Here is a 26029-nt window from a genome sequence, read left to right on the forward strand (position 1 = left end):
ATTCTAATTAAGTTCAGGCCTGGAGGCGAAAATCCCCACATGCTGAGCGTGATGACAGTAGATCAGGACGTGTGATGTGGTGTCTCCGAATCTCACTAAAAATGACTCCTGCATGTGAAGTCTGCATCGTTCTGCCATAACATCAATGGAGGTAATTAAGGAAAGGGGATTATTAATAAAAAGCAAAGTCAACTGTGACTTTCCTTTGCCTCCTAATTCAAATAATGGGTAAAATCTGTGTGTCTTTAATGATCCTGTGTGGATCCAGTTATCCCTGCCAGGATTTTTATACTGAGGCCACCGATGGTAAAGTTTATGTGTTTGATATGTGTGATTTGTTTAAGCTAGAAGCCTCTACGAGCACATACAAATGCAAATAAAGCTCTATAGCCCAGATTAGCTGCTATATTTTGCGTACTTACTGTAATGTAATGATATAATAGCATCCCTCAGTGCCGACGGCAATTAACAGCTCTCCCTGAATGGGGCTCTCAGAATGGGATTTGACAGATCAATGTCTCCCGGTTCTGCCAGCGCTGGGAAACGAGTGCCGGGCATCGCTTTTCCCTTATCGATCAGTGTACATGCACACAATGACGTCAGCAGGCCTTCACACTGACAGGCACACAAAGACCAACAAGGATGGCCTATAAAACCAGCTAACGGTAATTGGACTATGAGGGCGAATCGATACAGTATCCCGAGACAAAAAAGAAAGAGTCACCTTGCACAGTGTGTTGAGTGTGATGCTACACAAAACCCCAGCAATAAATTGTACCTTAAGATAGATGATAATGTTAAATATACAGGAGGGTGATCATCATGTCCCAAATGTTTTTAACACACAATCACGATCCACAATCTGAATTCCCAATTTTGATTTGACCCAATTCATTGGAAGTATTTTATTTTCTGATCCAGCAGAGGACGCTCTAAAATGTCACTATCCGCTTGATCTACAGAAAAACCAAATGACCTATCAAGGCTACAAAGCAAAGACTAAGATTATGTTGTTTGTTACAAAAAAGTCTACCATGGACTTATCTATTTGAATCAGACAGTGTTTAAAGATGGACGACATGACAGCTCCCCAAAAGTGAAGCCAAACCATCGTAAGTTTGGTTTTGATTATTTATTTGAAGCTATAACAACGGAGTGAAACATTATGATTGGTTGCTGTAAACAGTAGCATGCTAGCTGCCGTTAGCCTGAGAATGTTGTTTGGCAGCTTGGCAGCACCGTGGCCAACTCTGGTCTCTTTGTCTCTGTCAGTGGCTGTTCTGGTTCTGGTTTCCCTGATAATTCTGCAGGGATTTTGGGAGGTTTAAGAATGGCTCTGTAACCCCTCACACTTCCAGATAGTCTGGGCCGAACATCGGTACCGAGCAATGTTCCAGACCAGACTTCGGTTCGCAGGGAGACGAATCGTGGTTAAATCGGCACAAAGTTGCTGTAGTCTGAGCCGAGCTTTACAGGCGAAAAACCCAAAGATCTTCAGTTTAATTAAGGAAAAACACAAACTGGAGCCAATGAATTCTGGGATTTTTGCTTGAGAAATTACAAACTTATCTTCTTTCGATTGACTAGTTGATCGACTAATTGATTAATCAACAAACTGCCTCAGCTCTATGGAATTTTGAGGAGGGAAAAGATCCATCACCCTGGAGCTGAAGGAGACTCAGTCGGATGTTTGATCCAGAACGACTCCAGCCGATGGAGGGACTCTGATCACAAATCCATCCGTGGCCTTCTGGGTAAAAAAAGAGTGATCGACTGTCAGTGAACAGTTGAGTGTATATCGTCCGGGTCAAGAGACAGGACACTGTGTCGAGCCGCTCCATATGAGGACGGGACACAGGTGTCGGACAGTTTCACGCTGGAGTGATTCCACAGCGGCCACCACTCACATTAAAGTAAACAGCCCAAAACAAAACCGCTCCGCTGCACCAGACACACACTTGCACGGGATCACGAGTTAATCTGCGTTACATCAATACGGCATCTTAACACTGAAGACATCATAACACAGAGGATAAAACCGCGGAGGACAACGATTGATTCCGACCCGTGGCATCTCACCAGCGACAGCAACGATATCCAACAACATCAAGAGCGATTTGTTTTCTGTCAAACATGTTATTATTACAGGCCATGAGTCATATAAATGACGTTATAGAGGTTCAGTAAACTTTAAAAGATCACTAAGGGGCTGAAATACAACACAGTTAGATCATTGAGGGCCTGTCAGAAAGGCTCCTCTCCAAAGGGGGGGCTTTGCTCTGCCAAGAAAGCTATTACACAAATGAAACCCTCCGACAGGACTTCAAGTTGGTGGATAAATCTTTCAGTTCTGCTCCACAAGTATTGATCCTGTAAATGACCCTGTATGATCCCTGGGAAGAAAAAAAAGATCAACTGCTTTTACACTTTAAATTAATCGAGATGGGATTTAAAATACACATACAAGAAGTAGCTATCAAGACCCAAGATGTTTTTGTAGAGTTATCGAGGACTTAGTACCACTTTAAGGTAATAAAACTTCATGTTGAATGCTCAGATTTCTGTGACGATAAAGACGTAGACTAAACTAAAACAAAGACTGTTAGCAACTGCTCACAAGAAATAGTTTAGCACATAAACCCTCTTATTGATTTCCCTCTTCTGTTTTTACACAGAGCCAAACTACCTTTTCCCCCCGTTTCCTGTCCTAATGCTAAGCTACGCTACCTGTCTGCTGACTGCAGGTTCTGAATGGATTGATACGAGAGTGGTATCGATCTTCTCATGTGCCTCTCGGCTAGAAAAGCAAATAAGCGCATTTAGAAAAACGTCAAACAGTTGCTTTAAAAACCAGTGGATTTCAGGAGATGGCTCATTTTGTTTAATCAAGATAAAATGAAGGATTTGTAGAAAAACAGGTATGTGTTTATGAAAGTAAGCTAACGCAACACTGGGCCTGATGTGACTGTGATTCACGTCTAACGAAACCCCCCCCCGGGGCCGGCAGCCAGCATCTGACTGAGGTTACCTAGCTACAACACACGGCAGGCCACTTGAGCCCCGAGACCATCTCTAATTACAGACAGGGAGATAAAGGGAGGGAGGGAAAACCACGAAGAGACCGAGGAAGAAGAAAAAGTGAGAAGAAGAAAGATAGATGGAGAGAGAGAGAGAGAGAGAGAGTGAGCCCCAGCTGCTGTTTCCTGCTGCCTCGAGAGTTCGACTACCGTTTCCCCTACTCCGCCGAAGGGCATCCCGCTCGCATGTGAACCAAACCTGAGAATAGCACTGAAGCTGTGCACACATGGCACAAATGAGGCTCAAACTTCTCTCTCGTAACTGGCAAAGTTTATAATCTAAAGGCTCGGCCTGAGGTATCAGGGCAGTGAATGTCCGGTTGAAGTTAGAAGTCGACAGAGTCTTACCCTTCCAAAGAAGCGTTTGGTCTGTGAAGACAACGGCAGCTTGTCGAGCATGCCCAAGGAAATGAAGATCATGAGCTCGGAGTTGCTGGACAGCGAGTGCATGCAAAGACGGGACGACTTCTGAAGCGCTGACATGTACAACCGAGTGCGAGAGCGTGGTGCTAACTGAGTCACTTCACGCTCGCTGGGCACATCAACATCATCAGCTGTCCCACATCGAGCCACAGGAAGAAAAAAATAAAAACACTCCTCTGCCGGCGAATGGGACGGTTGTGACAACACAGTGATGCATGGGTCAGGAGAACACAGGCAGTGTGTATGAAAACACACTTTCACTCCATCGACCCTCTGGTGATACGAAGAGCTGATGGGTAGATGATCTTAAACTCACTCACATGATGAAGTTCTGGCTCAGACTCATTTTTAATTAGTTTAATGTACGGCCTGATATCTGGTGATTTAGTGATTGGGGTTTTAGGTTCACACGGGCAAACACACAACCATGTTTATGCCACTGCAATGACATATTAATTCCTTGACTCATCCCAAATATAACTTTCACATAATTTCCCCTCCTCTTCTGTACATTTATAACAAAGCCAAGTTTGTGTGCTGCTCTGACATAACTGATGGGCTTCATATGAGCACAGTCAGCTATTTGTGCAGTTTCTGTCAGAGACAATAATCTGCTGTGTCGTCACATGCGCCTCTGTATACTGTACAGGAGAGAGAGGGGGGGGGCGGTATTTCTACCCTGAACACAGTTATACCCACGGGGGGCAATCGCCTGTGTCCACTTGATCCCATGACTCACTTTGTAATGATTGCTTTCCTTGGTAAGGAGATTTAGATCGGCTGCAGCCGTTCAACCAATCCAGGATTTACAGTAGAAGCAACGAGCGACGTGAGACGTGGCCAGAAGCCGTCGGAAGCTGCTCTTTCTACCTCTGAGGATGTAGAGGAACTGATGTGATACTATGCCTGACTGCAGTGATTATAAACTGTAAATCTGAGATAAGGACAAGGAAGCAGCTCTTTGTACTGTAGTGATCTGACCTATTAAAGACCCCCTGAGGAGTTTTTGACCTGTGGTGGCGCTATGGAGCAATTTCTTCATGAGTGGGTCCCACTTTAGTTTTTATGATGCTCACAAACATGGATGCATGTGTACGGATGGACACAATAAAGACATTTATCATTGTTACTTGGTCGATAATCAGTCACAATAAAGCGCAAATAGAAATAGGAATGTGAGTTATCTACAACAGACCTGTGAGTTATCTACACGTGGAAAGAGAAAGATGAACCTGCAGATTACCTTTCACCTCCAGAAAAGCCCTGACAACGTCAATGCATTCCCACTAAAATGATAAAGACCTGCAACAATCCATGATTAAAAAACTAAGCTCTACTTACACAGGGTCAACTCAGATGGTATAGGCCCCCGTCTGATCAGACCTCACACAAGGGATGTACAGTAAAGGCTGTGACACTCATCACAAACAAAACTGCAGCGCACGGCGAGCAAATCCGCAACCTGAGCTGTAACGGGAAGCTTTGAGAAAACAAGCCATCGCTACAACTAACACTACAAGCTTTGGAAAGAGACGTAAGCTGCCGACTTACACAGAAACAAGAACAAATTGAGCGTTGTTCAGTTTTACCTTTGGCTTCTTAGACATGCTCGTTCTCCCACAATGCCCGGGACACCTGTGCCGCCTCTCTCCGCTCCACAGCGACTGTAATGAATTATGCAAATCCCCTGGTTTTTGTTCAGAGTACCATGACCCAGGGGTGCAAGCAGCTGACGCCTGGCATGAGAAAAAAAAAGGAGCCAACCTCCCCAGCTCAGTAAAAAAAAAAAAAAAGGGGGATGATAACGCTGACTGCTGCGCTGACCGGCAAGTTGCTCTCAAACGCGACCGGTGTCACCGGCGAGGCGATAACTAGCGGAGAGGAAATGAGATGTGGTCATCCTCAAGAGCTCCTCCAACAGCAAGTGTCATGCCTCATGTGGAGGGAAGAGTCGCTCTCAGGCAGGTCACACATACACACACACACTGATATGGACAGGAGCTGACACACACACACACACACACACATAGTGGAGTGTTTAAGCTGCGTGGTGTCATGGTTAGTGTTTTTCTTCAGCTGTCCGGGCATTAAGCTTTAATTTGATCGTGTGACATCTGCTGCGTGGTCAAACAACTGTAGGATGCTGCACAAGGCGGAGCGGAACACACACCACATACACACGCCTTGAAACTCATACACTTACTGAGAGCATGCTACCAAAAAGTGCATGTGATGCCGTGCTGCTGCCGTTAATGGGCTGGGGGGGAGGGGGGGGGCAGAGCTGACGACCGCCGTAGTAAAACACGTGACCTCCTGCAGCTGTGCACCCGTAGCCACACAGACAGTCAGGCAGTCACAGCAACATCTGGAGTCCTAATCCGCCTGGCACTGCCCAGCCCTCTGATTATAAATGTGACCCTCACAGTCATTAGGCTTATTGGACGTAGACCTGTAGATACCTGGGATACTACAGTGCATCGTCTATTGTTTTCATTGAGACGACATGACAATGCCTCCTTCAGGTTTCGATGACCCCCTGACCTTTCCTCTTGCACCACCATCAGGCCAAAATAGGCACTTGCACTCAGAATTCACAATAAAAAAAGGATTAATCCGTCTCCATTTGGGATATGAGCTTTTATCTGCTGTCACCCTGAGGTCAACGTTGCACACAGACTCATCATATCATGGACGGATTACCTTTAACATTTCAATGGCCTACAAAGGTTTTGCTGTAATAAACCTTTGCTCTTTTTTCCATCTAATAAAGTTCGAACAACCTCAAAGAACCAGTGCAGACGAAGACCCAGGGATCCAACACTTTGAACACTTTTTCACTGAACTTCACCTTGAACACAACACAAACACTACAGCCAACGCACAAAGCCACACAAAGTTGTTGTATGGTGTATGTCTGTGTGAGTTGAAAATCTAGTCCCCATTCCCAATCCATATTAATCCTCATCCCACCACTGTCATACCACATTGACTCTATTATAAGCATACAATAAAAACGAGTAATTAAATGGTAATCCTGAACATTAAAGGCAGTTAAAACCTTGACTATTCAGTATTTATTTCCGTGTTAATTGCAACATTAAGCAAATCTTCTTAACAGTTATGTAGATTATCGTAAATGATACTGATAATGACGTGTACAGTCCCGTTTGTGAACACAAATCCACAGTCACTGTCCCCTTTCCATTAATTAATGAGAATTTTTTATAATTATTTTGTTTGCATCTCATTTCTATTATTGTTGTTTTTCTGAGGATTTTCTTCAATTAAGTTTACTTATAACTAAATAAAGTATTATTCAGAGTAGAGCCCGACTGATTTATCAGCCAAAATAAGACTTTCACAGACATTAAGACATCAGCGTTTATGATTGCAAATATGAAAACTTATATTTACAGAATTAATGTTTAAAAAAAGTTTATTTCCTATATTATTTTGTTTTCTTTTCATTCATTATACATGTTATGGTTTTTATGGTTGAACTATAAAATCACAGGCCTCAATTACATTTATCTGTTATAGGGTTTTGATTACGACATCTGAGGAATCACTCCCAATTATCTTTTAAACATAAAATGGCCAATATACATAAATTCTTCAATCCCTGATTTTGGTATCAGTGCGGCTCTGATTTAGAGAGTAAAAATAATATGAAGCGAGGACGTATGACAATGAGCACCGTCTGAACCGTTAAGACTGGCTCTGCTTATTCCAGTGTCATTTAATCACTGAGGTACTTTAAGGTACTTTGAGGTACTTGGACTTCACGGCTCTGCGTGTGCAGGTTCACTCTGAGGACAGAGAGCTGGGCTGCACAGAGCAGCAGCATGACATATGCGCCATATGGGTGAGTTGAGGGAAAGTGGAGCAGCGTTTCCCTCCGGAGGAAAACACATAAGTACATCGCTATTTATGCACACGTGCACATACACACATTCAATATACTGGGAGTTATCAGTGTCAAACATGAAAGCTTGTTTAGGAGAGCACGACATATGGTGTGTGTCTCTACAGACGCTCCGATTCATCACACCATGACCGTCAGCTGATGTACAGAAGCTCCACCATGCGATTTCTCAAATTGCTTAACGAGGAGGATGAGCTGAGTGGTTGGAGGTCGTGCCGCAGCAAATCATCCATCAATCATCTGTACTGGTCGAGAGCTTGAGCCAGTGCCTGCTGCCAATGGGCGAGGGGCGGGGGTGCACCCTGGACAGGTCGCCAGCACAGACAACCATTCATATTCACACCTACAGTAAATTCAGAGTTTCCAGTTCCAACCTAACCCCAGTGAGCAAATCTTCACCGGAGAACCTGGAGAAAACCCACGCAGACACAAGGAGGACACGCAAAACTCCACAGAAAGAAACCAAGCGTGGATTCTGGAATAAACTCCGTCACATCCTCTCGTCTCCTCCCTGCCCCCTCTTTTCCCCCCCAAGTAGCTGATTTCATCCTCGTAAAGCCACTCTCACTCTAATCTCCCCTGATCCGTCTGCACTGGCAGAGAATCAGATATCAAACTCGCACACACATAAAAAAATAACAAGAACATGATAGAAAATACTTCTGTAATTATTACTGTGATAAAAGTCTGCATTTTTACTGTGCAACCTTCCTTCTTGTATAATTTCAGTTCAGCTTTTGCAGCGGGGGCAGAGTTGGCAGACTGATAACCAGATTTTATAAAGTGGGCATGTAGTAGCTTGTAGTTATATAATACCTAAATCTCTAAGCCTCTCTTTGGAATAACCACTGTGCACAGGAGCATCAAAAACCTATAAAAATAAACTGTAATAGTCTCTGGATAATCTCTTAAACCAGTAAGTCTCATCAATACTGATGCAAAAAAACATTTGCAAGAGGGTCCAGTTGTCCTGAGGAGAAAAGTAAAAACCAGAGACGCAGCAGGAAGTGGTAGCAGGAGGCGACAGGAGAAAACACACCTCACTTACCCACGAGACGTTTTTGTTCTTGGCTTGTTTGATCATGGCAACGAGAGCAGGCCGCTGATGTGGCGAGAGGAACCCCCCCCCCCCTCCTCAGCAGATCTCAGCCCCACAGCCTGTTGCAGGTCTGAGCGGGATCAGGGGGTGACGGCCGGGGGCCACGACACGCTCAGCCATAGGGTCATCGTGTGCCCTGCGAACCTGCGAGCCCAAACCGCCTGGTCTGACTGAATCCAGCATCTGTCGGGAGGATCAGGCCGCTGCTCCGCACGCGATGGGAGAGTTTTCAGGGTCTTTCAGGCTCCTTCGCGTCGCGGAAACATCAGGATCACTGGAGAGTTATCCGGCAAACTCTGCGTCTCTCCCTCCTGACGGCACACACTGACCTGATGGACTGATTATGTATTCACGCTGGGTATGAATATGAAACATCCCAGCAGGTTTAACCCCGCCCTGCTGAGCCGCTGCACGCGCCCAATCGCGGAGCAGATCTTTGTGGACAGCTCCCGAGGGTGAGCTTATAGAAGCATTAGGATGAACGTGCCGAGTCTCTGGAGGAGAGGACGACACCTCCAGAAACCCCCCCAAAAAAACTACTTCACCTTCTCTTCATCCACTGTAGGCGTCTCCTCCTTTCTTCTTCTTTCTGTCTCACTTCCTCTCCACCTATTTAACCTCACTTTTTTCTTTCCTTTACACTCTTCCCTCCCTCCGTCTCTCCCTGGGGTCCGTCTCCTTAGCTGTCGTCATGGCACCTCTGCTAAGAGACCAGCTCCCTGACAGACAGAGTGAGAGGATGCTCCGTGGAGATTTCCCTTCCTCCTCTATCGCTCTCTCTCTCTCGCTCTTCCTCTCTCGTTCTTCATTAAATCTACTCTCTCAGTTTATCCTCCAAATGTTATGTTGACCTTCTCACGCACCAACTTTATTTTGTCTTATCTCCCGTTCCCCCGGCGACACCGACAGCTCCTCTCCCCTCAACTCCTCACTTCTCGGCGTCTGTTTGCACAAGTCGATCCGGATTACTCCTAAAAGATCAGGCGACGAGTTTTGAAGCTATTCTGCTGATTTGAGTGGCTGCACTTAAGTGGAATTGAGCCACGGAGCAGCTGCAGATGTCTTGATCCGCAGCAGCAGAAACTACAGACTGTGTGTTGCACTGTACAGAACAATCATTTATTTAAACTAGTTGCAGCTTTCAAAAAGAAAAGAATATTTTTTGTGGTCTTATTAGATAAATCTTTTTATTTATTTTAGATGTACCTTTCATATTCTATATTCTGTACCTCGTATGCAGAGTTTGATCTTAATCTTAGAGTTGTTTTCCCCTTAACTTATTTTAAAAGTGCTAGATGTAGTTGAACAAATGTATAAATAACAATTTTGTGATTTATGTAAATATTGCCAGTGAGAGCGCCAGCCATTAAAACGAGTGGGAGTCCGAGAGTTCATGGTTTTACAGGCAGACTTTAAACAGCTCCTGATCCATTTTTAACGTCTGTTGCTCTAATTAATTGTCTCTAGTATCCATATGGGCCGGCCGCCCCCCCACCCCCCCTCTGGTGCACAAGGTTGTCTGCATCTCTCCGCTGTTAATTGGCCTTAAAGAACATCTGCTCCTGTTTTAAGTGATGCTCGGTTTGGCCTGGGTGCACGAGATGTCTGAGGTGCCAGTTTAATGGACGTGAGCTGAGCACACAGCTACTTCACCTCCCTGAAGCAGGACTCTGTCCTTTTCTGCAGGTTTTATACCGAGAATGAAGTGACACCAATACAGTCACCACAAGGTAAATTAGAGACGGTGAAAAATAAAGCTGAGGAAGAGGATGAGTTTAAGCAAACATGAGGCGTTATCAATCTGAACCTTAAACTCTTAAAAACTGGTTTTAATCGAGATGAAATACAAAGCAACTACACATTTGAAAACATACAAAAATACGAATCATACGAAAATAATTACTAAGAAAAATCAGGATTTCCTACAGACCATCACTGCAAAAGGTCCCTGAGGTTCTTTAACAGTCAACACCGAGCCTCTATGACTAATAATTTCATTCCTTAAACTCAGTCAACAAAGCTGCTGTCAGACATGCACTTAACTCCTGATATTCTCCAGAGGGGCTGAATGTGACATCGCAAATGTCAGAGTCAGTTGCTCAACTTGCTCCCAACATTCTTAATAATATTCTGGATACTAACGCTGCCATCTTGTGCATCTAGATGAAGAGTCTGCACAGAAGTGATCCGGGGATGAAGCAGCAGTATCAAGTCTTTACTCGTCAATACACGCACTCAGCTGTCAATCATGACATTTTTATAGCATCAAATAACTGATAAACCCAAACTTATCAAAATAACAAGCAGTTGAACCTACAGCAATGTGATGACAGAAACCATTTTACAAAAAAATGATCTGTATTTGAAACTTTGACTTTCTAATTTTGTCCATGTCCCATCCACTAACATGGAGGAGGCAGGATTTACGACCTATACTGTAGCCAGCCACCAGGTGGGGATGGAACCGCTTTGGCTTCACTTTTTCACCAAAAGAGCATTTTTAAATATCCTTACAAGCAGAAATCTAATCCACTATAATATACTGATTTATCTCAATGTGACATTACATAATGAAATACCCTCATCCATCACCCTCCACATAATACTGTGTATTTTATAGGGAGTGAGCTGCATCTTACTCCCCATGACTTCACCATTTCCAGACCAGTGAGAGTTTTAAAACTCAAGACTGCAGCAGGACCTGAACCACGGTCACAGCCGCACACGCTCACTGACATCAGTGTTTCCAGGCTGGAGCGGAGCTACACTGGATACAGCCCTCCACAGATGCATATCACACTTTCCAGTCCCTGGGTGAGGTGATAGATTATGTAAAACCAGTAAAAAATCCACCTAGATCCGAGACATTCCTCTGGGCCTCTGTGGCCAATTAGCTGCTCAGTTTCCGGACATTTCCATATTCTCTGAAAATGTGAAAGAACGCACGGCTACTGCCAAGGAAACCCTGCTCCAGTCTGCACCGCGCTGGCCCGACACTTCTCCCTGGGCGTTCATCCCAACGCATCGGAAAACTGGGAATTCCAGGTCAAACTTTTGTCATGGGAGATTAGCTCACCACTCGCACACACGGCGCAGTAGTTTCTGAGAAGAAGATACCGTCTTCTGTGTAATGCAACGATATTTGCACATTTCTCATTCTTTGTGTGGTTATTTAAGCACAACGCAAAATATCACAGACAAACATATGAGTTCTGCTGGTGTTGGTTTGTGGTTGACTGAAAAGTCTTAATAGTAGGATCGCCAAGAAAGTTAATACAGACATTTGAGTTCCCCTCAGAAGGAACTGTTAGAACTTATCCCTTTAAGATTAATCTGGCAAAATCATCATGACATGCAGTGTTTTAATTAGTAATTTATGACCTACTGACTATTGAGGACTATAAACACACACAACCAATTGAACGAAGAACTACCATTTATTTCAGTTGTACTTAGACACCGTTCACTAACATGGAGGAGATGGGGTTTATGACCTATATTGCAGCCAGCCACCAGGGGGCAATGGAGACTGCTTGGCCTCAAATTAGGGGAGCAGTCATGTCGGCCATCTTTATATACAGTCTATGATCTAATGCTGTTTTTATTTTATTTGAATTAAGGCCAAGAATTATACTAGCTGTGCAGAGCTAATCTGTTTAAATGTTAACAAAAATAACTTGATCATAAAACTACATATTTAAAAGCCATCTGTAAAACATGACTGATTAAAGAAGGTGTATAGTACTGCATCATGTGCAATATTCCCCCAAAAGCTAAAATTAGAATAAAAGTAATAAAATGTCTGTGTATTTCTGATGTTTCACTTGACAGACTTCTCTGATCTGCCTTTGATCTGAGTCCCGGCTGCTGCTCCTCCACCACAGCGAGCAGGAAAGCCTAGAAAACAAAGCGGGGGAACAGAGTCGGGCCTGCTGTCTTCAATTAGCCAAGTTTCCGTGAGGATTGTCTGGGACTGGCTACTCAGTCTGTCAGACGGAGTCCCATCCGGCTGGGTCTCCGTGCTCCACATTCCATCCAGAGCGGAATTGTGTTCCGCCCCATTTCAGACGTAAAACGGCGGTTTGGTTCTCCATATTGGAAACATGTGAGAGGACTGTCACAGAGAGGGTGGCGTGTCACGGCAGCCGGGGTCCTCTCAAGGTCAGCGCTGGCTACGGATACCGGACCTCTGCCAAAAAGCTGTTTGTGAGCGAACTCATTATATTAATATCAACATGCCGAGTTTGCTGCACGGTAATTAAACACAACTCCATTGAAATGAATGGTTTGTTTTTGTGCAGGCACCTTACACATGGTCCCGGTGTGGAGTATCAACAGCTGCTTCTGCACTAATCCACTCATCAGTTAAATTAAAGCTTACTCAGTTGTGCAGTCGATGTTGATCCAGCCTACTGAGCGCGTCACACAGAACCAGATTGTGTAATCACACTACAGTCGTCTACTATTCATTTTCCTTCTCCACTGTATCTGCGATTAGGTTTTTTTGGACCCAGTTCTGAATCTGGATCCACATTTCCAGACAGAATACGTCATGATGGGTTCCACAAGCCTTGGTCCCATTTCAGAGGGTTTTCCAGAGAAGAGCAGCCTCCTCTTGGCCGAATGTGGAGCACATTCTTATATCACCTTCACATTCTTCACAGCAGTTGTTTAATGGAGCTGGGTTCGGACCCAAAAAACGGAATTCCTGTCGGATTGGGGTCGATGATAGTTTTCTTTTGGAATTATGGCCCAAGCCAAACTCTATATTACACAGACAAACTTTCTGTATTGAAACATCCCTTTCAGTTAATCTCAGGTCCCGTACACACCTGGTATCAACATGTGGTTTTTGTGATCCGATCACACGTGGACAGCTCTGAGTACAGGTGTGAACGCACTCAGACCGGATAGAGATCTGATCCCTTCAGACCACATTCAGAGGAGGTCTGGGCCCCATGTGTCCACATTCTTTTAGCAGAGTGAACACGAATGCGTCCTGGATCACATATGAAGGACCTCCTACTCAGCCCTCTGATCAACACATTTCTTAAATCGTTTGAATCTTTCTTCACTGCAGCGGCACGAGATTCATTCAGCGCCTCCCGACTCCTCTTTCTCTCATGCCGACACACAGACACACAAACAGCGACATCAGACACATCTGTAAACTCAAGACTGGATCAAAACAACATAATTTGAGCTTAACTAACAAAAATAACGTACGGGTTATTTTGCATTTTAATGCCAGGTGTGAACACGCGTGCGTAGCGCTGGCCACTTGTGATCGGATCCCTCTGACGGATGTTACAAGGCCTTTGACTCCTCTGGCTCATTCTGCTAAGAACATTTTGTCCAAATGACCAACGAGCTTGAGTCTAGGACGACCTCATAACTCATTTCAGACTAATATAAAAAAAACACTTCATAAAAACTTTATTTCTGAACCTTGAGGAAGAAACAACATTTTCTCTCTGCAGGGAAACTGTGTGTTTATGTATTTATGTGCGAGTGTGTGTGTGAAAGTGTTGCGTGGCCATCTAGTGGCAAAACGTAACTAGAGAGGAACATATTTATCTGCAGTACTGGGTGTCTGTGTGGACGAGGGGGAAAAACAGCAGGGGTATTTGGCACTGCCTCACTGGAGAACTGTGAAAGCGAGAGTCTAGGAAGCTGGAAATCTGTTTTCAATTGAGCTTTTCACAAGAGTCTGAAGAAACCATGCAGCTGAACGATGTAAAGGACAATATGAGGAGAAAAATGCACACATCATCAAATTTTCCCGCCTCAGAAGTCAAACCTGGAGATAAACAACCACATTTTTTCCTCTGGCTGCATTTCATTAAGCCGAGCAGCCACAGTCGACTCATTGGAATGAGACACATCTCCTGACGGACACTATAGCACAAACAGGAGACGTGAAATAAAGCCCCATAAAGTCAAGCTGTCAACAGAGCGTGCGACAACTCGAAAACATCCCAACCACAGCTCTGTGTCCAAACCCTGGAATAAATATGAGATAAAAGATTCATCATGTCTGCGTGCATGGCGAGAACGGAGCTCTGCAGAAAAACATCCAGGACGGCTTTTCCGTGATGAGATGAAGCAGCGAACAGTGATTATCACTGAGGGAGGAAGCTGGCGGGCGTCCACTGACCGTTGAGCCTCATATCTTTGAAGCAAAATTTGTATTTTCAGCAAAGTTGTGCAGCCACCTGCATAAATCATCCCTGAATTATTCATGCGGTGCAACGTGAGGAAACAATCCTCATGAAGCACATTAAGCACATTAGTCTACACATGCTGGCGACTGTTGGCTCCATCAGCTTCTCCTAATCTCTCTCGCACACACACTCTCCGTCATCTGGCCCCTGTTATGTATCAGCAAACTCACATATGGAAGCTGTGCTCTCCGGCGATGGCCCAGCCCACAGCACGGCATGAAGGGGACCCGGGCGGGGAGGAGCGGACCGCCGTCTCACAGACTCCCTGTCAGGCAGCAGCATCCGCTCAGCCTCGGTCCATGCCCGCGCACTTGGCCCGCGGGGCGTCTGCGGGCCACCAGGAGACGCAAAAGGTGAGGATGAGGACGCAGGAGACCGTTGGTGGACGAGGGAGCAGAGGACTGGTGTTTCCCGACCCCCCCCCCTCCAACCAGTCCCCGGGCTCAGAAACTCTCAGGATTCACAAAGTCGGATTCTGACACCGCTTCCTCCTCATCATCATCATCATCTTCTGCCCATCTCCACGAGCTGACGGCAAGGTGCACCTCTCCGCCGGCCGTTCACCCCAGCCCCAAAATCTGTAAGCGCTCCAGCTGATCCTCCGGGCTGCCAAATCCTCTGCAGTGCCGCTGTGCCGTGGCAGAGACATACAGTTGCAGGCTGGCACGCTGGTTCAGCTGCTGGTGGATTTAGAGCCACTCATCATCACACACACAAGTTCCTTGTCAGCACGGGGAGGAGGTGGAGCCGAGAGTGTCCTTTACTGACCGCTGTCCCTCGCTTCCTAATGGAGGGCGTTGCCTCCGTACTTCCCACCTCTTCCCTCTCGTCTTATCCAAGGTTCGGTCTGCTTTAGAATTTATATACACACTCTGGCCGTCTTCCTGCCTCCCCTCCCTCCCCCCTTTTTTTCCTCTCGGATTTGACTGCTTCTTCTCTTTTCCTTAAATTCTTTATGTGCACCGCTCCTCATTTGCATTGCATTAACCTTCATACTTTCTCTCTGTGCGAGGGGTTCGGACAGGGGCTGACACAGCGACCGGTTGCTGAAGAGACTGTCCTCATGTCACACACACACACACACACAGAGAAAGAGTGTGTGTGTGCCCGTGGTGCAGAGGGAAGCCACTCGCTCGCTCGTTCGCTCGCACTAGTCATACCACAGCGCCGTGCATGAACGCAGAGCCGGCGTGATTGTCTCCCTCTTCCTTCCCGTCACACAGTTCTCACCCTTCCCCACTGCGCTCAGGTGATTGAATCCAGACTGACACACAGCGGCACTGATGGGTCGTAACTGCTGCGTCAGCCAGAAATGCCCACACACACACACACACACACACATAAATGCAAATCCACGTGTCAGTGTTCAATGACAGATACACATGTGGTGGACAGTTGCAGGGATAATATTCATACACACAGCAAGACCATCAGTGTTTCACCTGGAAACAAGGAAAGATCAATTTCAGTGCCGAAAAATCATACCATTCTTCCTTGCAATGAATTGAACAATTCAAAATATTTTTTAAACGATGATGTAATATTAATAAGACTGTTTATTAGTATGTGATAGGATCTCTTTATTTTTCCCATCCTGACAAAGTGCTGCAGTATTAAGTCCACAGATCATATTGTGTATACACAAGTGACCCTGTGCAGAAGGTGTGTATCCGGCTGTAAAGCTTCGTGCTCGTGACAGTATAGTAGCACCAGTATCTATAGATCCCCTGCTCGGCTCTGACAGACGCTCAGCTCAACATAAACCTGACATTGTCATTCATCAGCATTGAAGCTTCTTAGTTTAGTGCCAATATTTCACAGGCTGACACGTGTCCTTTGTGATGGAGGGACGTCATTAGGAACAGAGAGCCGTGCACCTCGCAGTGTCAGAGGAATCCTATCTATCAGGCGATGTGTCAGCACCTGCCGCTCTTTGAGGAGTAATCATCACTCAGCCGCTGCCGATGCCATGAATAACGCTGCAGAGGAACTAAAACACTGCCTGTTTAATTCTGGTTCGTTAGATTTTCTCCTGGATTCACCTTTCAATCTACATTTCAGGTTGTTTATTCAAACTAGAATTACAGCCCCTGGGGTTGTTTGCCTCCGCCAACTGGTGCAGTTTCACTCTGCGTCCTTTTTATTCTAGACTCATATGAGATCACACTGAAATCTAATCAGTTAAATCAATGAGTCCAAGTGACGACTGGATATTCCCTGAAGGCAGACTTGAGACAAAAGTAATTTAATCCTTGATTCCAAGTTAATGTTTGTACCAAATGTGAAAGGATTCCTTGTCGGCGTTCCAGAGATATCAACTTCACAAGGCAGAAAAGGGCTTTGTGAGGTCACCATGACCTTGACCTTTGACCTTTGACCACCAAAATCGAATCACTTCATCATTGAGTCCGAGTGAATATTTGTACCAAATTTGGAGAAATTCCCTCAAGGCATTCTTCAGATATCACATTGAATTAAACCATCTTACGATTAAAATACAAACAATGACTTTGTCACCTTGAACATTTGAGGAAATTGTCATCAAGGCTTTTTATTTTAATGGTTAATGGATTAACGGAGAAAAGTTATTACATTACTTTATGGTCAGAAGTGACGTAACTCCATAAAACTTCCAGCAGCGTAACTCTCATTAATTTCACGTCATGCACGAGCTACAAACTCCAGTCACAAGCTAAATCATGAGTGATGGTCACTAAATGTCATCTTTTCTTCACATCAGTGGTTCGGAAAAGGACAAGAACAATGTTAACATGCTGCATCCATCTTCATAGCCCAACATGATGTGTTATAGAGCATCTTTATGGACATTAAACAGAAGAATGTCATCCCCTATAATAGCAGCAGGGAAGCAGTGACCTTGTCCACTAGGGGGGGTAGTGCAGCGACACGGTGCCAGATTAATTATGCCTGTGCTCTGCAGGATGGAGCGAGTGTGGAGGAGGAGAGAGTTGAAATCAGGTCACTGTTAATGCAAAGCTAATTCTGCTGAAGTGTCTGAAACCCTCAGATTACCGTGAACACTGTAAATGTAGCTTTTCTCCTTTTTTAATTTGCTCGTTATTTAAATCCCCTCCGTGTGGATTTAAATGTCAATAGCTGCAGGTCGCACATTCTTCATCGTGATCACAAAGAATAAGACAAACTAAATAAAGCTACTGCAGCCGGATTTTTGTTGCCCTTGTTCTAGTACTCAGAGAAAAACACCTCCATCGATTCAGCCTCCCATATCCACCTATTACATATCAGATCCATTATGTCGAGACAAGTTAGGGCTGGGAAACATGGAAAAAAGATAATAGTTTCCATATCATTTAACATCAACAATTATCTAAATAAATGTCACATTATTATTTCTTTTAAGGTTAAAAGAATGACAAACACTTCAAAACATTTTACAAATCAATGATGTTTTATACCTCACTGTGTTTTAGTCTATTTTATTATATTATTTTAATGCATTTCCCATTGTGTCTTCTGTTAGTCGACAGCACATTGGTCAACTACGGTTACTTTTAAATGTGCTTTATAAATAAACTTGACTTGTCTGTCTTTATTGCTTCTTCTTTGATTATTACTTATTTTAAAACCCCTGTTATGGAGCTCCCCTGCAAAGGTGGTTCACAAATGATGAATGTTGAGATCTTGGTTTTTTCCACTAGGTGGCAGTCTTTTGCCATTGAGAGGACTGACTGAGCAGCAGTTCTACATCTGCCTTCTCTTCAGTCCATATTTTTATATAAGTGCAGTATTTAACCACAGCAATCATTACTGTGGTTTTCTGCCAGAAACTACATATGGTTCTGTGGAAACAGGCACTATTGGAAAACTGTGACACATGTTGCTCAAAGTTCAGACGAAGGTCTGCAGGGTTGATGTTACACTCCACCTCTCCAAGGTCTCCACTGGCACACACACCAGTGCCACTCTAGTCCTGTATGTGACTGGTAAATGCTGCATGATAAATCTGCCAGATCTGATAGTTACCAGAGTCAGTTGTGAAGTCTCTACCTCCCCCCCTTCTCTACATTTAGTCGAAGGGAGGCAGTTAAGGGGTTTCCTGGCCCCACCGCACCCCCTGTCAGACAGCCTTTCATCACCAACTCCTTTTCCTCCAGCCTGAATGTACAGACAGAGCAGACACTGAGGCTCTGGCAGCAGTTCTGCTGCAGCGGGAGACGTCAAGAGACACGGTTCTGCAGAGATTGAGGTGAAAGAGGCAGGAGGAGGCGGCTGAAGTGGGAAGCCTGGTGCAGCCATTTACATAAGCGTGGTGCGCAGCAGGAGGTTAATTATGACATAACGCTCCCAGTTACACAAATCTCAGTTCGATTTAGTGTAGTTCAGGTCGTTGTTGTTGCAGTGGATTACCAGTACAGCACCAGTCAGCTCAACTTATTCTCCCCTGAGCCCAGGAGCTGCTTTCTCACTGAATCTATTTCTAAATATATATGAGACGTATATAAATGTAAAGTCAGGGAACACGCAGCTGCCATGGTTTTCAAGACTGAGTTTTGTTTTTACTTTACTATTTTCCAATGTGTGATTACTTTATATTTATAGTTATTCGCTTTGATCTGCTTTCTTTTTATTTCTTTTTGTAACCTTCTTTGAGCATTGTTAATGAAGCTCTATACAAATAAACTATACACTATCCTGCTGCTGGGAAATACACACAAGAGCACTGGGTGTACATTCATAGATGAAAATAATTCTCATCAACCCTTCAAAAAAAAACTATGGACATCTTCAAAAAACTACTCAAACACCAGCTGATCACCTCAGTTAACTCTTACTAATGTTTATTGACATATGTAGAGTATCCTTGGGTTTCATTATTATTATAAGATCTACATGTAAAGGAGAAATTAAGAGACTTGGTCCTGAGTTCATCTCACTGAAGTAAAGAGTTAAAAAAGTATTGGGAGACATTTTTTAGTCTCATGTGATTTGTTGTTAATTAAACTATAGAATATGTGGCTACATGTAAATTGTCATTAACAGAGATGAATTTGAGATTTGCAGACCATCCTCGCCTGGTGTCTATAACGACATCTTTGGATCCAATCTCTCTCAACAGCCAGAAGGGAAACTGACACCATCAGACCGTTTCTAAGCCTCACCATGAAAAAAAGAGGTGATCTGACGTTTGCACAGATTTTTGGAATCTTTCTTTATTTAATCCACTACTTAGATCAAACGTTTACTCTCTTTTAAACAATCCTTCCTCGTGTGTTTAATCCTGGGTTTTTTTGGGGTCTGAGCTTTGTTTCTCACTCTCTGTAAACCACTTTGTTAACCCTGTTTTTATAGGAGCGCTATATAAAGAAAGTTTGTTATTATTCAGGGTCATTGGGGACTGGATTGTTTCCCAGGATGCATTAGAGGCAGAAGCAGACTCTCTAAACACAGTGCCAGTCTGCACAGTGACATTTACACCTATGGGCAGCTCTGAGTTTACAAAGGGAGCAGAAAATAAAAGCACTCCAGGCTCTGTATGGAGTTCCAGTGAAAAACACAGATGGCTGCTCAGAGTCTTTGGCTTTGGTTTGAAGTCAGATGAGAAGACCGATATAACTCTAATATCCACATACTGAATATGAAGCTCGACTCGCAGCTAATTTGCTGAGCAGGAAAAAAAGAGAAACAGGGAAATGGCTGCTCTCGTTTAAAAGGTATAAAATCTTCCAATCTTGTGATAAGAACTAACTAAAAGACAGAGACCATCTTTGAGAAAAGACATTTTTCAACATTACTTTAACTTTTTATTTGGGTCCCATCCACTAACATGGAGGAAGCGGGGGCTTATGAGCTATTCAGCCAACCACCAGAGGGCGATCAAGGTGTTTAGGCTTCACTTTTGAGGAGCTGTCATGTCGTCCATCTTTATATACAGTCTATAGTAGAAACACGAGAGTGCTGTCGATCTTTACTTGTACGTCACATGGGATTTTTCTCGTAAATATTGAAATATTCCTTCGGTAATCACGAGGCGGACAAACGCACATATTGGTCGTCATCGTGTTCATGCTGAAACGTCCGTTTTTCTACCTCATTGGAAAAGAATTCACGAAAAGCAAACAATACCTGATCGTTATCATCGGTTTGCACTTATCTTAAGTATTTATAACCCCTCCACATGTTTAGTAACAGACAAACACAAAGCACACAATGAGCTGCCATCTTCCCCGACGCTGCAGAACCAGACCACCTCCAGATGAATAAAAATAAACCATCCACCTGATGTTTTATAACAAATCTCTGACAGTTCTGCCCTCGTTCCTTCTCAATGGAGAGCTCAGCTCCGGCTAAACCAGCTACTCCCACGGCTGAGTGGTCCGGTCTGGCCTGGACCTCCAACCTTCCCAGCCTCCTCCACAGGCCCCCTGGGCATGAGGCCACGGCCACAGGGAACGTCTCTCATCCTTTCTCCCTCAACCTACTCGCTGTCTGCCCTCTGCTCGCTCTATCTGCTGGAACATGAGTAATTCTGTTTTTCAGGAGCTGTATATACGCAGTTACTGGAAAGTCGTGATTATGACCCTCGTAGCTGCGGTGGATCGATCACGCGGCGACCCTCGACCAGCCTGAGACGCCTACAGGAAAAACTGTGAAAACAGGAGGTAGAGCAAAAGAAAAATTCTGCCTCTTAAATCCTGTGCAGCCGTTCTGTGGGAGCATCTCTGAATGTTGATGGCGATGAGAAAATATTATAACTCAAAGATTAAATCTGCGAGGCAAATGACAGGCTGATGAATCGGCCGTGAGATAACCACACACATGCAGCTTCCCGGCACAGTGTCTTACATTCTGAACTCTCATTCCTCTGTGAGAACTGCAAATAATCACCGGCACTATGATGGAGCACAAGCACGAAGAAAATAAGGTCACGTTCAAAGTGCCGTTATGATGACACCGTTGAAAAAGAGTATTTACATTATCATGCAAACAGAAGAGAAGTTACTGGAAGGTCGGCTATTTCTGGGGCCCTCTTGCGGCAAACATCTAAAAGAGGATATTCCTGCTCGGCATGTGAGGGCCTGGCTGACCCTGAGACACATCACTCCTCCACCGTCCCCACATCCCGCCACCGCCTCCTGCTCAAACTGCCTCTCCTTTCTGTTAACGTTGAAGATAGACGCTCACTCTGCTCCGACTAATTGAGTTTATCTGCCATGACTCAGACTTGAAGGGGGAACTCCTCATTTGGGGAGAGGACTGTGGGAAGGGGCACGAACTCTCAAGGGCGGCGGTAAGAATCTGGCAATTTCTCACTGAGCTGTAACACTGACGATAGCAGCTCATTCAGAAGTTCTCAGTGACCTGGAGAGGAAGCCGGCAGCCGGCCAGGAGGCTCCGATCTCCTCCGGCTTCACGTTTCCCTGCCGACCGCAGACGTGCCAAAGACGAGGAGATCTGTGCCTCCTCCAAAAAAGGGAGAAACATTTAGGCAGGGGCTCGCATCCTTAACCCAGCCCATCCTGTCCCCTCGCAGGTCTGCTCAACAACAAAGACCAGACGCGTCGAGTGTGTGTGCGTGTGTGTGTGTCTCGCAGCGTCTGCTTTATAACAGGCCACTGTGTCGCAGGTTGCAGCTCAGGGGGAAAGGCCTCCACTTAACATACTGTACCCAGCCGTGTTTACACAGAGCTTTCAGTGCAATGCACATCTCATCCCTGATGGATGATGATTACTGACGGTGGGCTCTTCTGCCAGTTTGCATTCACTGTCAGGGGCTTACACCCACCCACACACACACACACACACACACACACACACACACACACACTCACACACACGTTAAATTCCTACATGACGGAACATTAGCCATGAAATTTAATTACTCCCTGTGGTATTCTTGTACAGTTCCCAATATGATCAGAGACATCCTCCTTGTACAAACAGAGCTCTGTCCCTATAGGCCGTACCGTACCTTCGTGTATGGCACCATTTATCTTTGTAAAAGGCTAAATTCAAACCTTTGTTTCCTATAATTTATCAGAGAGCTGAAAGTGATGAGAACGACTGAGAGAATCCTCAGTGAATTTGAACCGGAGACATTGCAATTAACCTCAAAGCCACTTAAGTTAAGCCTTTAAGTTTTAAGGGAAGTGTCGTCCTTACCTGGCGAACAAGGCTGTTGGTTGTGGTGTCAGAGGAGGTGCTGCCGTCCGAACCTTTGAATCGACCTTTCCTTCGAGCTCCTTTGCCTTGAGACTTCAGAGAACAAAATAAAGAGATAGTTAGGGAAAGTGTTAAAACCTCCATGTTCATATGTACATTGATTCAAACTGGCGGTTGTTTCCAATTTAACAGATAACCGTATTTATTCAGTATTGAAGTTCAGCAGAAATTATGCTATGATCAGCTTTAGCAGGATGAGACAGCAAAGTCATGTTTTTATCTTCCAGCGATGATTACTTTAATTCTCAATTTAATCATTGGGCCTTTAAAATGTCAGAAAATATAATAAAATCACAGTCTCCTAAGAGTCCACGTCTTCAAACCACAGTCCTAAACCTAAAGATAATAAAATTTTAAGGCTAAGAAACAGAGCAGATGAACTAATGCTGCAAATGAAGAAACTGTCACAGTCGCTGAGTTCGCATGAAAACTATCCGAACTCATTTAGAGCTGCAACTATCAGTCAATTAATCGATTAGTCTATCAACAGAAAATGTATAGACATTTTTGATTATCAATTTTAGTTTTCCTCGTTTTTAAATAATTGCAAATTGAATATTCTTGTATATTCAGTTTTTTATGATTCATGACATCGTTTAGGTCAAAACAATTAAACTGCAGATTATAGATAATAATTAGTTTTGGTCCTTTAACTCAAACAGGGAATTTCAGTCTAAAATGACAAACTATGGTAGATGGGCAGTTATACTGTTTAACTGTTTTACTGCTGAAAGCTAATACGATTTTCTTTTAAATGCACTCTGGGAAGGAGGACTGCAGATTTTCACAGCCGCCAAAAATGTTGTAAAGTACATGAAGGCATGTGGGAATTCTGCTTTAATACAGACCTGAAACAAAGTAAGCTGTCCTTTAAACACAGAACCGGAGCCTCACTGTTACTTCAGTTAGTCAAGTATAACTTTCAGTGTTTTATTTGAAGTGCTATATTATGACAGGTGTCATAAAATGACGGTAATTGTGTGGGTGGTCTTTAATATGCAAGCTGATACGAAGAGGGGCTGGAAAAGAGATGCACTCAGCTCGAGTGCTCACACAGTGCGCGTTGCTAGGAGCAACGGGAAAAACAGAAATGCATTTCAAATGTGAGCTTTATTCCGTCTCGCTCCCCCGGGACATGTTAATCATGCATGTAGAGAGGGAGGGGGAGAGAGAGAGTGAGAGAGAGGAGCTGGTCATGTAGAACAGTTTGAGCTCCGAGGGTCTGGAGGAACTATTAAGAAATCGTAGTATACAAGTTGAACTTTTCTGCATGACAAAGACATCGCAGCATCCATCGTGTCATATTTTACCGAAGGACGTCAGAACGTCTTGTGGGACCCGATCATTTCACAGACTGCAGCAACAATGGAAAGCAACTAAGGACATTTACTCAAAGACTTCACTCAAGTACAATTTGGGTCACGTCAATATTGATCCTTTCACAACACCGTGTTTGTGACAGCTCATTTATAGATTGGGATTTTTCCTTTAAGACATCTGATCATATATAGATCGTTATTTTTTCAACTACATGACAGTATATATATATGAAGTTTAAATCATGTTTACACATTAACAGCATTTAGATTTGACAAGGGAAAGATTCAACTCAAATAGGCCAAACATTTAAATAAGTCTTTATAAATCAAACACTGATAATCACCATGACAACATAGAATCAGACAAACAGATGAAAGACAATATATTACAATTAAAATAGCAGTTTCTTCGGTTTGAGGTGCAACAGTAATTATACTGAGTTACAGTTAAAAAGCAGTTAAAAACGTTAAAACCGCAGTTTGGTGCTGAGGGTAAAAGTGCAACAATCACAGATTAAAATCGCAGTTACAATCAGTAAGTAAAAGACATTCTTAAAAAATATCATTTACAATTGATGCTAACAACATTAACAACAAAAAAACTAATACGAAATAAGTTTTTATAAACAAATTACTATTTTTAATTGAATTCTATAAACATCAAATAGGCCCACTAATAGTTTAAGTCTTTGTAACCTAATGACTGATAAAGGTTGTCGATAACATTTATCAATAAGCTTATCGATAACCTTCGCACCAAACTGAGTCTGTTAGCATTCAAAGATTATTTACTGTGACGCCATTTTTGATTAAAATCGAAAGGTAAGACTAAAACCTTCAGTGACATTGCGTCCTTAATTTAAATATCGTCGTAGCCAATGGGAGGAGAGGACAAGTGGACACGTGACGAGAAGTTGACCTGTTTCTTCAACGCACGAACTTTTACAAACTGTTAAATGAATAAAAAACATGGCTGTTTCTCAACTTAAAGGAACTCACGTGTAACATGGGCTGTTCCTGCGGGTCCATGTGTCGCTTCAGACGCGTCGCTGCTCCAGGATCAGCAGAAAATCACGAACATTAAACCCACTGAGGAAACAAAACCTCGGGACTCGAACACACGCTGAGAGACGGATCACAGCTCAGAGTCATTTCAAGTCGTTTCACCGGGTTCCACAAAAACAACCCCACCGGTGGAGAGTGAGCGAGGAGCCGCCGGTTCACCTGACACCGACAATGTGTTCAGGTCCCGGGCAGCAGGAGGTGAGGAGGAGCCTGGACGGGGAAGAAGCTGGTGGAGCAGTTCTCCTCCAGTTCACATGATGAAGACGATGATGAAGAAGAGGGTTTGAGTTCTCGGATATTAAAACCCCCTCCAGCATCATCAGTGCCCTCCTACCCACACTGACTGAGAGCCCTCCTGCATCCAGCTACACCTCCTCACTGCAGAGGGATGGAGGGAGATAAACAACAGCTCTGTTTGAAAAGAAAATCTATAAAAGACTTTTCACCAGCCAGTGATAAGAAGAAATGATCCAATTACTTCCAGAATTCTCTAGAATTAAGTAAGCCCGAATATATTTTTATATAAAAATCAATTTTATGTTTAATTCAGAGTTTTGAGCACGATACTATTAATACTTGAAAGTCTATATCATACTACAACTACTGCTGTCTTTAACTGCTATTTACTACATTACGTTACTTCCCATTAAGTATTTTTGCACACACATATCCACCGTGTGCCTTATGACTGCATA

The 26029-nt window shown here is 44.0% G+C and overlaps 1 protein-coding gene across 3 annotated transcripts in view; it reads right to left on the bottom strand.

Moving 5' to 3' along the window:
* The window catches only part of cacnb2a (calcium channel, voltage-dependent, beta 2a), a 57337-nt gene extending 31680 nt beyond the window's left edge, over positions 1–25657 (bottom strand). Inside the window, exons 1-2 of one of the 3 annotated variants that reach the window (XM_035143048.2) lie at positions 25269–25657; positions 22891–22983 (exon numbers count right to left, since the gene is read on the bottom strand). In XM_035143048.2, the coding sequence (XP_034998939.1) occupies positions 22891–22983; positions 25269–25298 (123 nt within the window). In that variant the 5' untranslated portion in view covers positions 25299–25657. Of the gene's footprint in view, positions 1–14918; positions 15149–22890; positions 22984–25268 lie in introns of those variants that run through there. The other 2 variants (XM_035143053.2, XM_035143051.2) reach the window with 2 other exon arrangements.
* Between the last annotated feature and the right edge of the window lie 372 nt (positions 25658–26029).

Source organism: Hippoglossus stenolepis, chromosome 19 (genome assembly GCF_022539355.2).
Source record: "Hippoglossus stenolepis isolate QCI-W04-F060 chromosome 19, HSTE1.2, whole genome shotgun sequence".
In the NCBI taxonomy this organism is placed as follows: Eukaryota; Metazoa; Chordata; class Actinopteri; order Pleuronectiformes; family Pleuronectidae; genus Hippoglossus; species Hippoglossus stenolepis.